General features: G+C 38.1%; 1 protein-coding gene across 36 annotated transcripts in view; it reads left to right on the top strand.

Annotated features, from left to right (window-relative positions):
- The first annotated feature begins 434 nt into the window (after positions 1-434).
- Positions 435-16860, top strand: part of SNCA (synuclein alpha) — a 119314-nt gene continuing 102888 nt past the window's right edge. For 3 of the 36 annotated variants that reach the window (XM_014738858.3, XM_070262276.1, XM_070262270.1), the window contains exons 1-3: positions 528-661; positions 3181-3331; positions 12541-12582. In XM_014738858.3, the coding sequence (XP_014594344.2) occupies positions 3211-3331; positions 12541-12582 (163 nt within the window). In that variant the 5' untranslated portion in view covers positions 528-661; positions 3181-3210. Of the gene's footprint in view, positions 662-775; positions 1050-1224; positions 2020-2139; positions 2305-2459; positions 2704-3180; positions 3332-12540; positions 12583-16860 lie in introns of those variants that run through there. The other 33 variants (XM_014738855.3, XM_070262267.1, XM_070262287.1 and 30 more) reach the window with 29 other exon arrangements.

Consider the following 16860-nt stretch of genomic DNA (forward strand, 5'->3'; position numbering starts at 1 on the left):
TTGAGCATTTTCCATGATAAAGAAGTTGAAGAGAGGGGTCATCTTGGTTCCTCTCCTTTTACAAGAGAAAACTGAAGAGGAGGGCGTAACTTGTTCTAGTTCTCAAAACCAGACGGCAAACCAGCCCCCAGGTTAACCTTCTTCTCTGATCACAAGAAAACAAAGTACAGTCTGAGAGGTTTGGAAAGGCTGCTTTTCAAAAGGACAGACAGTAGCGCAAGGAGTTGTTAAGCAATAAATATAGTTGCTTCCTGTCCCTTTGGGTTTCAAACAATTGTTTCACAGATTTAAATTGCATTTTACTCAAATTTCAGAACCCAAGTGAGAACAAGGATCAGAGACAGCATTTTTTTTCCTACAAAAAATTAACACAAAACAAAATGAAAGCATACAGCAAAGACTTCTTTTTCCCTTCCAGGGCTAAAATCGTCCTCCCAATCCAGGCAAAGAAAGCACAGGCATTCTGTCAGAGGGAGGAGCTTGGTACTCCATTCTGGTGTGATCCTGGAACAGCTGTTTTTCCTCCAGCTCCGAAAGAGGTGAAAATACGTTAAGCAATGCAAAAATTGTCTTGAAGCCTGCGCGCGCGTTTGCCTGTGTGTCTGTGTGGGATGGGGCTGGGTGTCAGCTCCGAGGGCAACGTGAACCAGAAGTCAGACAGGTGAGCGGTGTGTAGAATCTCCCTTTCAGAAAGGGTGGAAGAAGAAATTGGATATGATGGTTCGGGAGAATAAGCCACGCGGGATTTGTCTCCTCCATCCAGGCACTAGAATCTAGAAAGTAAATTCCATTTCGAGAACGAAAAGCTGTATACAACTGCTTGGTTTCGACGGCTGAGGAATGTCTATTCCTTGTTCCGCCGATAGGAAAAATCGGTGTCTGGCAGCCGCCGATTGGTGGAAAAGAAAATGGTGATAGTGGAGTGGGAAGAGGATTTGACCAGCCTCCTCCCGCCTCCTCGACCTGTAACTCTTCCTTACTAGTCTCCTCTCCACCCGCGGGACCCTTTCGGGATCACGCGAGGTTCAGAGCAAACGAAAATCTTTAAGGTATTTAAATAAAAGCAACCTTAAGGTTGTGTCCTACAACCACTAATCAAATTTCAGCGATCCGAGGGAAACGTACTCTTGGCGATGCCTCTGTGAGCACCCTTCCTGAGCTGTCTCCTTCGGCAGCTCCCCAAGAGATTGGCTCTATCTTTGGTGGTCCATCCCTCAGACTCGCGCTCCCCTAGGTTGGCTTCCCCGTGAGGAACCAGAGGGAAAGGCGGAGACAGGGAGGGAGGGGGGATGGGAAAGAGGGAGAGACATCAGCCTAAGCCTAACCGCTCCCAATCACCACAAAAGTCCCCGTGACCCTGAACTTGAGGCGAAGCGCAGAACACCCCACCCTCCCGCCTCCAAGGAGCAGGCGGGCGGCTGGAGTTGGAGGTACAGCCTTCCTCCCACCCCCATCCCCATCCTAGAAGAGGAGTGAAGTGCACGCGGCGGGGAAAGCGGCGAGTGCCGGGAGAGGGGCGGGGAGAGGCGCTGACAAATCAGCTGCGGGGGCGGTGAGCGGAGGAGCAGGAGGAGGAAGAAGAGGAGGAGGAGGACCGCGACGACGGGAAGGGGACCTGAGAGGGGGCGAGCGACCGAGCGCGGCGACGCGGGGTGAGGTGTGTGCTGGCCTTAGAGCAGACCTGGGGCCCAAGCCTTGCCCTTAGCATCCATCGCGCTCTCTCCCCGCCTTTCCCTCCTACCCTCTGTGTCTTTCTCTCGGATTCTCTTCTGCGGGGGCCGAGGAGTGGCAATTCGACTACAGTTCACGGGTTCGCCTCCCACGCCCCCAGCCTCTCCTTGCCGGGTTGTGCTGACAGCAGCCTCCCCTGGGGACCGTCCCTCTCCTGGTGCCGCCTCCGCCCTTCCTGTCCGCTCCTTAGTCTCCCTCTACCTATTTAAATAATAATCAGGAAATTGTTTAAAATTTTTTTAAAGGGGTGGGGGAGAAGTCGGAGTTCTGAGGAGCAGAGGGACTCAGGTAAGTACCTGTGGATCTAAACTGGCAGCTTTGGAAATCCTGGAGAAAACCTGGTTGGAGAGGAGTCATTGAGGACGCCTGGGGGGTGGGGGTGGGGGCGGGGGATTGGTGCTGCCTTGAGGTCCCGCTGTGTCAGGTCTCTCCGAGGTGGGTACTTATCACTTTGGTGAGCTTAAGGAAAGTAGGTTGACCTGACTCTTCCCTCTTCTCGTCCCCAAAGGCTGAGAGGTTGGCTTCTCCGGGATACGCTTTTCCTTTGGGAAATGCGAGGATGCTAGATGGAGCGTGAGCATCCAACTTTAATTTCTCTCTTGCTTTAAATACCCAGTCCGCCCTCTCGGTTCTCTCTGTAAAGTAAACAAGTTGTGTTTGGCAAATAATTAAATGGAAGCGCAGAGAGGGCAAGTCAACAGGTGGGAAGGGGTTAACAGGTGCCGGCGCGGGGTGGGTAGCAGGTTCGCGCGCGCTGAGAACGCCCCCTCGGGCGGCTGGCGCGCGTCTGGAGGGCCGGCGGGTGTGAACAGGCGCCTGCTCCGGGTAGATAGCTGCGGGCGGGGTTGACTGCCGGCGGGGGTGAACGGGCGCCTGCTCGGCTAGATAGCTGCGGGCAGGGGTGCAGAGTCGGGTGGATTAGAGCGAGGGCGGGCGGGCTCACAGTTGGCCTGAGGTTCTGCCACATCCAGAGTGAGTAGTTCCCTTCCCTGCTTTCTCCATGATCAACCTGTTAGCCCTTTTCTGGGATTCATTTTAATAGTGCCCCTGGTCCCATGCCTCTAGCTCCCTTTCTTTTCCTGTGACCTGTCTTTTAAACGTACTTCTAGCTTATACTGTCACAGTTTGGACCCTGGCAAGAAGTTGAAAGAGGTCCATCTTTTCATGCAGCTCGCTTAGGAAATGCAAGCACAGCTCCAACGATTCATCCTGACCCATGTTTAGGCGGCTAGACTTTTGCTAGCCAAGATGGATGGGAGGGTACTAAATTTTTAATGCAAAAGCTATAAAAAGGCTTCTTTGTCCAACGGCTGAGATAAGGGTCCCCTTGAAAGAGTCTCACACTTTTAGGAGTTCGACTGATCTTTCAGCGGTTTTACCTCGCGTGATTCTGATCTTGTTTTGTTTTACTCAAGAATTCTCATTCCAAGTGTATTTTGTATTCTCCAGTGTGGTGTGGTGTTAAGGAATTCATTAGCCATGGATGTGTTCATGAAGGGACTTTCAAAGGCCAAGGAGGGAGTTGTGGCTGCTGCTGAAAAAACCAAACAGGGTGTGGCAGAAGCAGCAGGAAAGACCAAAGAGGGCGTTCTCTATGTAGGTAGGTAAGCCTCCAATGTCTTTTGGATGTTTATTTATGGCTGATGGGTTAGGATGATTGATACTCTAAATGCTGGTATTTCTCGCTTAATTCATTTTTGCGTCGTCACGTGTCAAAAAGATGTACTGAGTCAGAGGTATGTGTGGGTAGGTGAATGTGTATACTTGAGCTAATAGTAAAAAGTGGGGCTAAGTTTTTGTTTTACCGAATTATTTAATTTTGCGATAATACTAAGGACTTTTTCGGGTTTTTTTTAATGAATGTTTCTGTACTAAGTGGCTATATTTCAGATGACAGTTTTTTAAACTCAGTCTTTAAAAATAATCAAGAACATTCTTAAGAATCAAAATCATACATGAGCCTTTGATTTCTTTATCATCATGAATAATATTTGATAATTTTAGTGTATTCTTATTTTAAAATGAGACTTTGGTATGGCCCTGGGATATGTAAAAAGAGACTTGCTGTGACCCTAAAAAGGAAAGGACAGAAAAGTCTTTGGTGGAGTTACTTCTTGTGACCACTTGGTAAACTGGGAACTAAGAGCTTAAGGAAGTGCTTGAGACCTGCTACTAAGATCTCGGAGAGATTGATATAGTTCCTTTATCAAACAGCACACACGTAGCCAATAATGAGATTGATGCTTATCACTCCTACTTGTTCCTATTCCCACCTGGAAGTTTTCATGCAGACCCTGACTCTCTTTCTTTATCTTGAACTGTGTTAGGTTGGGTGTTATTTTACAAACCACTTGAAATTCTTTAGGGAAGAAATAGACAAACAGATATACACACACTCATCCACAGGGATACGTGCACACACTCGGACACACTTGCACACACTCACCACTGGCTATTCTGCCTCTTGTCTTGCTTCTCTACTCCTCTGAGCTCTTCCTTGTTCTCTGGTGGCCGCTGTAGCAGCAGTAGAGGCAGGATGAGCAGGAAGGTGGAGGATGAGCGTATTGGGTGGCCGAGGGTGCTGTGCCAACGTCTGGGAGGTGAAAGGAAGCCACCCTGTCTCTCCAACATTGATGGGCAGGAGAAAAGTTATACTTGGAATGATTTTTATGAATGCTTCTCATATTATTTTTTCTCACTGTTCATAGACTCTTTTTATGTTGACTTTATCTTACCACAAATCTTCAGCGAAATTACTCTTTCTCTATCTTAAAACATTTTTTCAGGAAATCATTAAAGTGTTTTACAAGAGGAAAAAATTGATGAGTTAATAAGTGTTTCTGTGAAGTGTGAATTATATCTTTTTAGATGGAATTTGGACTACTGAATGAGTGACATGCAGATAACATGTATCTTTATATTTGTCCTGTTTTCCAAGTTGTGCAAATACATGCTTGCAACTATTCTTTGATTTCAGTTACTTTATAACTTAGTAACTTTTAGTAAGATTTTTTAGGATGCTAATACTCATTTCATTAGTTTGTACTGAGTCCAAAAATTATTGAATATCAATTTAATACATTACTCTTTTCCAGGTAATAAACATGTTTTATCTCTGGAAAACTGTTTGTTTTCGTTGTCAGCTATGAGTTTGGGCAAATAAAATGATTTTATTTTTCAGAGGTTATTTCTGTTATTTTCTCTGAGGTTATTATATAAAATTGTAATTTCCTTACATGTCACATTTTAAAAAAATCGTCTTTAATACCTATCATGATATTAATCATATAGTTCATTCTATAAGTTGTTTATTGGCTAGTTTCTGACGTCTAATTAAAAGTTGAACTCAGACACAGGATTTAGGATAAGTGACCATGAGAAGACGTAATATTATAGTTCAGGTGTTGGTAAACTTTTTCCATAAAGGGCCAGGTAGTAAATATTTTAGGCCATAATATCTTTGTCTCAACTGCTCAAGTCTGCTGTTTGGTTGTGAAACAACCATAGATGATAATAGCGTAACTGTGCTTCAATAAAACTTTACTTACCAAGACAGGTGGTGAGTTGACTTGGCCCATAGGCTGTAGTTTGCTGACTCCTGGTAAATTAGAAAGAACATAGACTTAATGTCAGACAAACTTAAATTCTAGCCTAGGCTGCACCACTTGTTACTGGGGAAATTGCTTAACATCTCTAAACATCACTTCCCTCATTTGTAAAAATATGTTTTAGATAAATGCAACTACCTTGCAGAGTTTTTGTGAGAATGTCATAATAAAACAGAACATATGAGTAATAAAACACACTTTAAAATTATTTTAAACACTTTATTTTTAGAGCAGTTTTAGGATGACAGCAAAATCGAGAGGAGAGTCCAGAGGTTTTCCATATATTCCCTGCGCACACACATGCATAGATAGCCTCCCACATTATCAACCTCCCCCACCAGAGTGGTACGTTCATTACAATTGGCACATTGGCACATCATAATCACCCAAAGTCCATAGTTCACCTTAGGGTTCACTCTTGGCGTTGTACATTCTGTAGGTTTGGACAAATGTATAATGACAGGTATCCATCATTATAGCATCATACAGAATGTTTTCAGGGTCCTAAAAATCCTCTGTGTTCTGTCTGTTCATCTCCCTCCCCCAGCCCTTGGCAACCAATGATCTTTTTACTGTCTCCGTACTTTTGCCTTTTCCAGAATGTTATATAGTTGGAATCATATAGTATGTAGCCTGATCAGATTGGGTTCTTCCACTTAGTAATATGCATTTAAGGTTCTTCTATGTCTTCTCATGGCTTGACAGCTCATTTCTTTTTAGCATTGAATAATGTTCTATTGTCTGGATGTACCACAGTTTATACATTCACCTGCCGAAGGACATCGTAGTTGGTTCCGAGTTTTTCAATTATGAATAAAGCCACTATAAACATCCATGTGCAAGTTTTTGTGTAGACATAAGTTTTCAACTCTTTCTGGTAAATACTAAGGAGCACAATTGCTGGATCGTATGGTAAGAATATGTTTAGATTTGTAGGCAACAGCCAAACCGTCTTCCAAAGTGGCTGTACCATTTTGCTTTCCCACCAGCAGTGAATGAGAGGTCTTGTTGCTCCGCATCCTCACTGGCATTTGATGTTGTCAGTGTTCCAGATTTGGGCCATTCTAATAGGGTGTGTCGTGATATCTCATTGCTGTTTTAATTTACATTTTCCTGATGAAATGTGATGTGGAGCATCTTTTCGTATGATTATTTGCTGTCTCTATATCTTCTTTGGTGAGGTGTCTGTTAAGGTCTTTTGCCCATTTTTTAATTGGATTATTTGTGTTCTTGTTGTTGAGTTTTAAAAGTTTTTTGTGTATTTTGGATAACAGTCCCTTTTCAGATGTATCTTTTGTAAACATCTTCTCTGAGTCTGTAGCTTCTTTTCTCATTCTCTTGATACTGTCTTTCACAGAGCAGAAGTTTTACATTTTAATGAAGTCCAGCTTATCGATTCTGTCTTTCATGAATCATGCTTTGGTGTTGTATCTAAAAACTCATTGCCGTACTCAAAGTCATGTAGGTTTTTTTCTTATGTTATCTTCTGGGAGTTTTACAGTTTTGCATTTTACATTTAGAGCTATGATCCCTTTTGAGTTAACTTTTTTGTGAAGAGTGTAAGGTCTGTGTCTAGATTCTTCTTCTTCTTCTTTTTTTTTTTTTTTTGCATGTGGATGTCCAGTTGTTCCAGCACTATTTGTTGAAGAGACTATCTTTGCTCCATTGTATTACCTTTGCTCTTTTGTCAAAGATCAGTAGACTATATTTATGTGGTTCTAATTCTTGGCTCTCTACTCTGTTCAACTGATCTATTTATCTATTCTTTCATCAATACCATACTGTCTTGATTATTGTAGATTTATAGTAAGTCTTGAAGTCAGACAGTGTCAGTACTTCAATTTCGTTCTTTGCCTTCAATATTGTATTGGCTATTCTGGGCTTTTTGCCTCTCAACATAAACTGTAGAATCTCTCAGTATCTGCAAAATAACTTGCTTGGATTTTGATTGAGATTGCATTGAAATATAGATCAAGTTGAGAAGAACTGACATCTTAACAATACTGAGTCTTCCTATCCATGATCACTGAATGTCGCTTTATTTAGTTCTTTGATTTTGTTCATCAGAACTTTGTAGTTTTCCTCATACAGATCTTATATATATTCTGTTAAATTTATACCTAAGTATTTCATTTTTTTTTGTTGCTACTGTAAATGGTATTCTGTTTTAATTTCAAATTCCACTTGTTCATTGCTGGTATATAGGAAAGTGACGGAGTTTTATTAACCATGTATACTGCAGCCTTGCTACAATTGTTTATTAGGTCCAGGAGGTTTTTTGGTTGATTCTTTCGAATTTTCCATATAGATGATCATGTCATCTGTGAAGGAAGACAGTTTTATTTCTTCTTTTCCAATCTGTATACTTTTAATTTTCTTTTCTTATTTTATTGCATTAGCTAGGACTTTCAGTATGATGTTAAAAAGGAGTGGTAAGAGAGAACGTTCTTGCCTTGTTCCCGGTCTTAGTAGGAAAGCTTCTAGTTGCTTGCCATGAAATATGGTGTTAGCTGTAGGTTTTTTGTAGATATTCTTTATCAAGTTCAGGACGTTCCCCTCTAGTTCTGGTTTACTGGGAGTTTCTATTATGAATAAGTGTTGGATATGATTGGTTATTTTACTTTTCGAATGTTTAGCCAGCCTTGCATACCTGAGATTAATCCCACTAGGTCATAATGAATAGTTCTTTTACACATTGTTGGATTTGATTTGCTCATTTTTTGTTGAGAATTTTTATGAAGCACATTTTTATATATAGGAGCCATGGTTATTATCAAATAAACTCTCCAACAGAATAAGTACTTTTCGAACATATTTTCTTTTCATCTTTCACTCTTCATTGCAAAAACTATTATCAGTGACTAGTTTGAAAAATTGGGAGTGACTAAAGAAAATTTTCAAATTTTACCATGGCTGAGAAAGTTGGACACCCTGTTTTCATAAACTTCATAAGAAAAGTGATTGCATTCCTTTATTATATACTTTTGGCAACTATGTTTTAACTAATTGAAGAACTACCATAAGAATCAGTGTTATTTTTATGATTTGTTCTCCTTTTGTGATATCTTTATACACAAATTTTCTCAATACACCTCAGTTTAATAGACAAAGATATTCTCAATAAAATGGCTCAGAAATTATAAATTGAGAGTCAAATTTCAAAGCAGAAAAAAATTAGTTCTCTTTATATAATGGCAAGTATTATAACAGTAAAGGCAAGAAAACGATCTTCAAAACTCTTCAAATGCCACTTTGCCTAATAAGCAGCAGTGGTCATGAGCGTGGATTGATATCAAATTCTCAAGTCACAATATACTTCACCTGCACCAAGTTGAGAAAGTTGACAGAACACGCACAACAACAGTATAATTGAGTTCTTGCAACTTCCACGCATTACTTCCAACCTTCACTCTGCAGCTTCGTGAAGCCCTGAGAGAGAAGGTGGAATACCATGAGCGCCTCAGCTCAGGGAGCCATCGGTTCTGGTGTTCCTTCAGCTTTTATATCTTACTAGTCACATAGCCACTTGGCACCTATCTTGTAGCTGTGTCTTTTTAATTACAGAATACTTATCAGTTAAAGGTTAATCATTAATTACAAATACTACTAAACAGCTGACAGCAAACAACAGGTAATTGGTTTGATAAGAAGCGACCCTGTCAAGACCCTCATTTATCTTTGATTCAGGATACGTTCCATGATTTAGCCAAAGGTCAAATTCTCGGGTACTACTGAGGCAGAGAGGAAAGACCACAGACCAACTGTTAAACATTTCTTTATATAGTCATTTTTTAAATATGGGGTACAAGGAGTGGCAAGTGGGTAGTGATAAGAAATAGTCTCTCCAATACAGGCTGTCCTCACATTATTTAGTTCCAGGACACACAAATTTCAGGTACCACAGTTAGTTAAATAACACCATTTAAATAACAGCACAGTTCCAATTTCTGTTACCACAGTACATAAACTGTAAGTGATTGCATAAAGTACAAACTTAGCTCTTAACTCTTCAGCCCGCAAAGCATTACATAAGTAACAGAAATCCATTATAATCCATGATCAAATCACATCACTTCTTTCAAAGTTTGTTGCTGTTTGGTCACTGCGCATCGGTTATTCACCTCCTACAGACAGCAAAGCCCATAGTTATGTTGCCTCCTTGTCTCGCACTGACAAACCCACAAGATATTTTATAAAAATGCATAATTGAAAGAGGAAATTGGCCAAAAAAGATGAAAGCGCAGCAAAGAAATGAAGTGAAAAATGCTGGAAGGAAAATTTGAATCAAACATAGATTTATTTATAGAAGAAATAGCTGACTATGGGAAGGTTGACATTGCCACAGTTCAAGAAACTCTGAGTATGCAACCAGAGGAACTTATTGAAGGTGAAGGTGTCAACATACATGGGCAAACTGGTTGTGGTGAACAAGGTGAAGATGTTCCAGAGGAAGCGGTGCTGAAAGAACACCTCCCGTTAAAGGAGCTGCCAGAGATACATCATGGCATTAAAAGTGCAAAGTGTAACATTTTGGAAACTGATCCAGGTTTACAAAGGAGCATGACAATTCACTAAGACAGAAAAGATGCTCGCCCCGTATAGGGAGTTATACAGTGAGAACGAGAACACGGGCACTGTTTAAACGACTCACTAAGTTTTTTACAAAGAAATAAAACACTTTAATTCTCAATGTTTTAAATTACAGTATACTAAGTAAATAGTTTTACTAATTTTTTCAGTTATCTATACATTTATAAATGACTAAGAAAAATTTTAATGTTTTGACAAAAGCTTTAAGGATCGTGGAACAATTGTAATTTTTACCACTGATTAATCATAATTTCCTCATTGATTATTAACATCAATTTCCACAGTTTGAACTCAGCTTGTCACAGTCATTTCATGATCCCACATACTACCTAAAGTGAGCATTGCCTGCAAAGTACACTCATACACACACACAACATCACATATATAAAATACTATCCTGTATCCTTTAACATATTTAACAACTGCACAATTTCATTTATATGAATTTATGATTTGGTGATTTGTTCTATGTTTTAAACTGAAAATCCCTTTACAAACATTATATGCAAAGAAGAAGAGCAGTTACCACTAAGTGTTTAATATGGATTAAACACTGTTTTAAGGCCTCTGTCTGTGTTATTTCCTTTGACCTCCATGTTGGCTGAGTGCTATATATTTGATTATTATGTGGTGGAGTGAAAATTTAAATCCAGAAAATCTGAATTCAGAACCCACATTCTTAACTACAAAGCTATAGCTTATTTTATGTTTTGTTTTTATTGAAAGTCCTTAAATATATTCAAACTGGAGGTTCTTTTTTTTTTCCTGCTTTTTCTCCCAAAGCCCCCCAGTCCATAGTTGTATATTTCAGTTGTGGGTCCTTCTAATTGTGTCATGTGGGATGCCGCCTCAGCATGGCCTGATGAGCCATGTCTGCACGCAGGATCCAAACCAGCGAAACACTGGGCCGCCAAATCAGAGCGCGCGAACTTAACCATTCGGCCATGGGGCTGGCCCCTGGAAGATCTTGAATATATTTAAATTGTTTTATTAAATGTAGAAATTTTCCTTGACTATTTTCTAAAATATAAACTTCAATATGTTGCATACAAATTTCACTTAATGCCATACTTATATATTTTCATGAAAATATTCAATGAACATTTTAATGTGGTTCTGTATATTTATCTAGATCATCTTATTGATCATATGATTATTTAAATCACAGACATGTACTTCTAAATTTTAAATAAGTTTAGAACTAGAAACTGCTTCAGACCAGTGTTTGTCAAATTTGATCCACGAATTGCCTGCAGTAGATCATGAGGGTTATTAAAAATGCAGATATCTCTACCTGCTATTTACTGAATGTTTGGGGCTCTGACTCAATAGTCAGCCTTTTTAACCCCGCCCCCTCTCCAATTGATTCTGCTGCACTCTGGTTAAAGAACCAGCTTCTTAGAGATTAATTAATCTCAGGTGTTAATTTTACTGATGAGGAATCTGAGGCTCCCTTGCACTTTTTTATTTGTTTTAAAATGTGTTTACAGTTATTCCTGGTATACTCAGTAAGGGTTGGTAAAACACTGCATTTGAAAACTGAAGTTTGGTAACTATTTTAACATCCAAATATAGGTTTAAATCATTTCCCAGTTTTTATGTCCTCATTTCCTTATGTTCTTCTATGTCTGATAGAACTACATTATTTGAGTTATAGGGTAGTTTCCAAATGAGTCTCCAATCCATTGTTATTTTCTCCAAAAACATTTTTTTGAAAAACTGGTATGAATTACACTGAAAAATCCAATATTAGAGAAGTTATGAATAAAATTGTTAACAAATTTAGTTTTAATGACAAATATTAATAAATTATTTGTATAAAAGTATAGTAATGGTCAAGATTTTAGGGAAATTCCTATCGTACCTCTTCTTGAAACTAGCATTAGTAACACTTGAGCAATGAAATACTGCATTCCCTCTAAAGGTTTGCCTGGCTTAGTGGAAAGAGAATGAATTTAGGGTCACAGAGACCTTAATTTGAATGTGCTTGTAACCAGTTATGACCTGTGCAACTTTAAGCAAATCATTTAACTTTGATTTGCAATTTCTTCATGTATAAATTGAAATATAAAAATTTGTATATATACTATATAAAATTTCATAAAACACCCGTGTGAAATGGATGTTACACAGATCAACTGTGATGAGATGTAACATGCCTTTTACGTAATAGGTGTTCAAGAAATGTTGATTCGTTCTTGCCCTCCCTGTTCTACTCGTGTTTCATGGGTTAGCCAGTCTCTCTGCTGCACTGCGCTTTAGTAAGGCTTCTCCGTTCTGAATCCAGTCATCCCCCACCCAGCCCCCGTGTTATCTCACCTTTTGTTCCCTCTGTAAGTTCATATGTGAAGTGGAACACAAGGGGATCAAAAGTACCATTTTGTGGTAAATTATGAATTGGGGAGAACCTTCTGTTAGCTTTGGTTTCTTCTATGTGTTGTAGTAATTACTGAATTTCCTTGTTTTAGCTTTTTTGCCCCCTATTTTGAGGATATCTTTATCTATTGGCTTCTGAAGACTGAGATTTTTTGATTAGTTGTATTTAAAATGAGCTAATCAGCACTATAAGGCCAGTTTGAGACTTATGTTTTGAATTTGTTTGTTTCTATAGGCTCCAAAACCAAGGAAGGCGTGGTTCACGGTGTGACAACAGGTAAGCTCCCTGGGGCTTCTAACCAAGGATGGTATTGAAAATATTTAGGAAGCCGTATAGCCCCAACACTGATCGCTCAGAGTGCAGTTGTAAACAACCACTGTGCCTATAGAGGAGCATTCTAAGGGAACATCAAGCTTTGTTTAACCTTAATTCTTTACTAAATATTTAAAAATAGGTAAATATTTATTATAAATAAATAAAACACAATATATTTAACTGTGGAGAACGATGACTCTGAATTGACCAGCTATATTTAATTTATAGTAGTATAGCATTTGAGTATTCTGACCAACTTAATGTTCTGGCAAACTGCTAGTATAAATAACATATAAGGATTGTCATTTTTCAAAGGATTAAGGCACAATTTTCTGTAGAGTACACTGAAATATTCTGACACTAAACTACTAATTATAACATTTCCTTGATGATTCAGAAGACATTTTAGGAAACATCTTGGGATGACCAGTAAATTATTTATTGTGTTTATCTCTGTTTGGCCTAATTTCACCAAGAATTTGAATAGGTTTATAAGAAGATTACAATAAGGAAATGACAAAAAGGATGAAAATTGTGGTGGTTATGATGATGAGGAGGAAGATGATAGTGATAGAAATAGAAAACTGAAAAGAGAAGCAAAATTTAACAACCTTAAGAGCCTACGGATTTGCTGTAATTGAGTTTCATGCTGTGTGTACTTCAAACTTCCTGACAGGTGTGGTAAGACAAGATATATAACCAGAAATATAATTCATATGATCAGAAAGCAGTAAACACAATAGTGCCTCAGAGAAATAACATGTTCCTATTACTGCATTATAAACTAGAAATAGGGAAAATCAAAAGGGAGTATTAATAATACAGTATTGTGGTTAAGACTATAAACACTGGAGCCAGAACTCCTTGGTTCAAATTTCTGCTTACCCCTTACCGGCTGTGTAATTTTCTGCAAAATTCATAGCTTCCATGTGACTTGGTTTCCTCATCCATAAAAGAATTAAGTGAATTAATGTACACAAAGCACCTAGAATACTGAAGGCAAATAGTATGTATTATACAGGTGTTACTTATTATCCCTTTAGAATAGATCGATCTTGAGCAACATTTTTATAGCTAGTGGAGAAAAGTAAATCATACAACTATTTTACACATGTTTTTGATAAAAATGAGAGTGTGAAATTAAAACACAATCCTTTGAAACTGATTCTGCTAGAAGCTAAGTTAAAGCATGCAGCTTATATTTGCTCTGTTGTTATCAACTATGTAATGCTGATAACGAGGCAAGTAAATATGTTGCCTTCTGGGACCTTCTATAAATATGATGTTATTAAGCATGATTTTAATAAGAACTGAATGACAGATGGTTGGAGACTGTATTATCTGAAGGGCCTTCCCCGATTAGTGCTGTTCCATCCATTTAGTAGTTGAAGACATGTGGTTTAGAAAGCAGATAAGCATGTGGCAAGATTCAGAGACGGTGGTAAAAATTAAATACAACTAATACTGTCATCTGATGGAGGGGATATGTTGAAAAAGTCAGAATTTTTGCATCTTCTCCAGAATAATAGAATCATCAGTTGTGTGTGTGTGTATGTGTGTGACTGAAATTTGTATGATAAGGCAATATTTTACAAAACACTTCCTGAAAAACCATAGCCCACCAGCTTATGTTTCCATGATTTGATAGTGTTGAGAAACTTTGCGTATCATGTCTTTTGTTTAGCATATTAAAGAATCTGAGATGTCCTACTTAAAGAAATTTGCATAATTCAGTTTAATCTAGAGTTTCTCAAATTTCTTTGACCTTATTTCAGTAGTTACTAGGATTGAACTAAACTAGCATTCCACAGAAGACTGTGCAAATGCTGCTAGGCGGAAAGGCCATGACGATTTCGGTGTGGGCAATATTTGCAGCCGTCGCAACAATCAACCACTCTGGCGGTAGCAAAATATCAAAAATGTTGTCAGAAATAGTCTGGCTATGAGAATTCCCTTGGGATAAATCAGCTACAGTAAGTAGCTTCTCTCTCCCATATCACATAAATGAATTACTTAATTTGTTTAATAGGGTTATTCACTATAAATTTCCAATAAGCTTAAGGTAATTACCCCAATGGCTTAGGAAAGGGAGAATTGGTCACTTATACTTAGTCTAAAATGTTTATTATGGTCACATAATAAGTGCTAAATAAATGTTATTTATTATTGTTATTAGTCAAAGCAGGAAAGCAAGAAACTGTTGTGTAGTACATAACACTGTCAGCTAATGTTAAAAGAAAAACTTCCCCAAGATCTATCCTTTTAGCTATTTTTGCGGAAACACAGACTTCAGTAAATCTACATTCATTGTTATAAACATAAATTTATTACATGATAATGAACACAACTAATTTTCAACATGTTATAATTTAAATTTCCTTATTAAATTGTTTTATAACATAAATTTATTTTCCTCAAGTTTATAATTTGTACACCAATTCAAAACTAGATCTTCTTAATTTTATAATTTTGTTTAATGTCAAAGGCTAGATTTACTGTATCTATTCTAAAAGTTGATGCTACATTTTCTTTCTGGAATTTTATTTTTAACTTAATGAAAGTCAAATATAAATCTTATTATTGAAATTAATGTATAAATTCAATTACAGATATATGCAAAATTCCTTTTGATGTATTTAAAATTATTTATTGAGCATCTACTGTGAAATACTAAAAAGAAAAATAAAACAGGATCTCTGATTTTAATGAACTCAAAATACACTGGTGGAAGTTGACAAACAGACTAGTGGAAAATGAATAATTATGGCACAATGTAAAAAGTTCAATAGTAGAGATTTATCTGAAATTTTATGGGGTCACAGAAAGAGGAGAGGTTTTTAACATGGAATTTCACATTGAGTGAGTTTCAACACACCAGCTTGAATTTGCTGAGTAAACAGATAGAGGGATAGCTGAGACGGATGAAGACTTCTGGCCAGATGGAGCTGTTTGAACCAAAATGAGGAAGACTGGCACATTTGGGGGAAAACATAAGTGAGTTAAAATATTATACCATCAGTTGGTTGCGTGGAAAGTATCTTTTTGATCCTTCTTATGAAGTTTTTTCCCTTAAAAATAAACACCATTTATGAGATGCAAAATGTATTAATTTGGGTGTGTCTCCTTTCCTTTGGTTTTGTCCCCCTTTTGTTTGGAATGTCAATGAACAGAGAAACAGTGTAAAAGGTCTTAACAGGGGAAAATAGGGGTTCAAGGTCAGTGGCTAATCTACTAGATAAATCCAATCCTACAGAAATCTTTTAAAATGTGTCTGTTATTTCTACATGAACACTCTTTTTGTAAGATAACTAATTGACTTATTTTTACAATGATGAAACCTAATGAAATGTACAAAGTACATTTTACTGTGCAGTTTATGTGCATTAAAAATAAAGTTCATACATATATAAAGAATTATCTAGATGTAAAAATAAATTTTCATGGCTGGCAGAAAAATTATGAGTTTGTAAAAACATCAAAGTTTATTTTTGTCTTTGAGATTTTATAACAAGAAAATGTTCATTTTCAAGCAAAATATTCTATTCGTGTTCTTAGAAAAGAAAAAAATGAGAACTTAAACCCCATAATTCACCATTTTTAAAGGATCAACATTCTGGAAATGTTTAAAAACATGAATTTCCAGTATAGCTTTTCACTGGCATTTAAATGGAGCTTTCATTGTGAATAGCCGTTACTCTTTAGGAGGCATCAGCCCTATCCCCAGAAGTGGCCGAAGGCAAATATCCAGCAACACGTGCTGTGCCCGCTCTCTGGGTTTAGACTCTAGGGCCTCTTCAGCTTCCGCTCATTGCCTGGGACAGTGGGGTAAGCCTCTCTCCTTACAGACTGCCTTAGCTTCCAGGACCTACACAGTCTGTTCAAAGCCCAATTGCTTTGTCCACACTGTTTAACCACTGGCCTCTCCCAACTGGTGACATGAACTGTATAATAGTCATATGACCAGAACAATAACCCTCAGCAGCTGATATCGTGTAAATCCTCCGGTTCCTCAGGCTTGGACTTCTCTAGAGAAGATGCATACAAGCATAAAGCATGACAAGAAAATGTGTCTCTGTTTGCTCAGGAGAGAGCCTGAGGAAGAATATCACTCCAAACTAAAAATTCCTGAAAGTTAGGGAGAAAGCAGACAAAACGTGAGTTTGGAGGGCAAAAAGAAACTAAGGCAAATACCACCTAGATATAGATAAGAGATGTAAGACCCAGGCTTTATGAGCTTAA

The sequence above is a fragment of the Equus caballus genome, chromosome 3 (assembly GCF_041296265.1).
Source record: "Equus caballus isolate H_3958 breed thoroughbred chromosome 3, TB-T2T, whole genome shotgun sequence".
Lineage (NCBI taxonomy): Eukaryota > Metazoa > Chordata > Mammalia > Perissodactyla > Equidae > Equus > Equus caballus.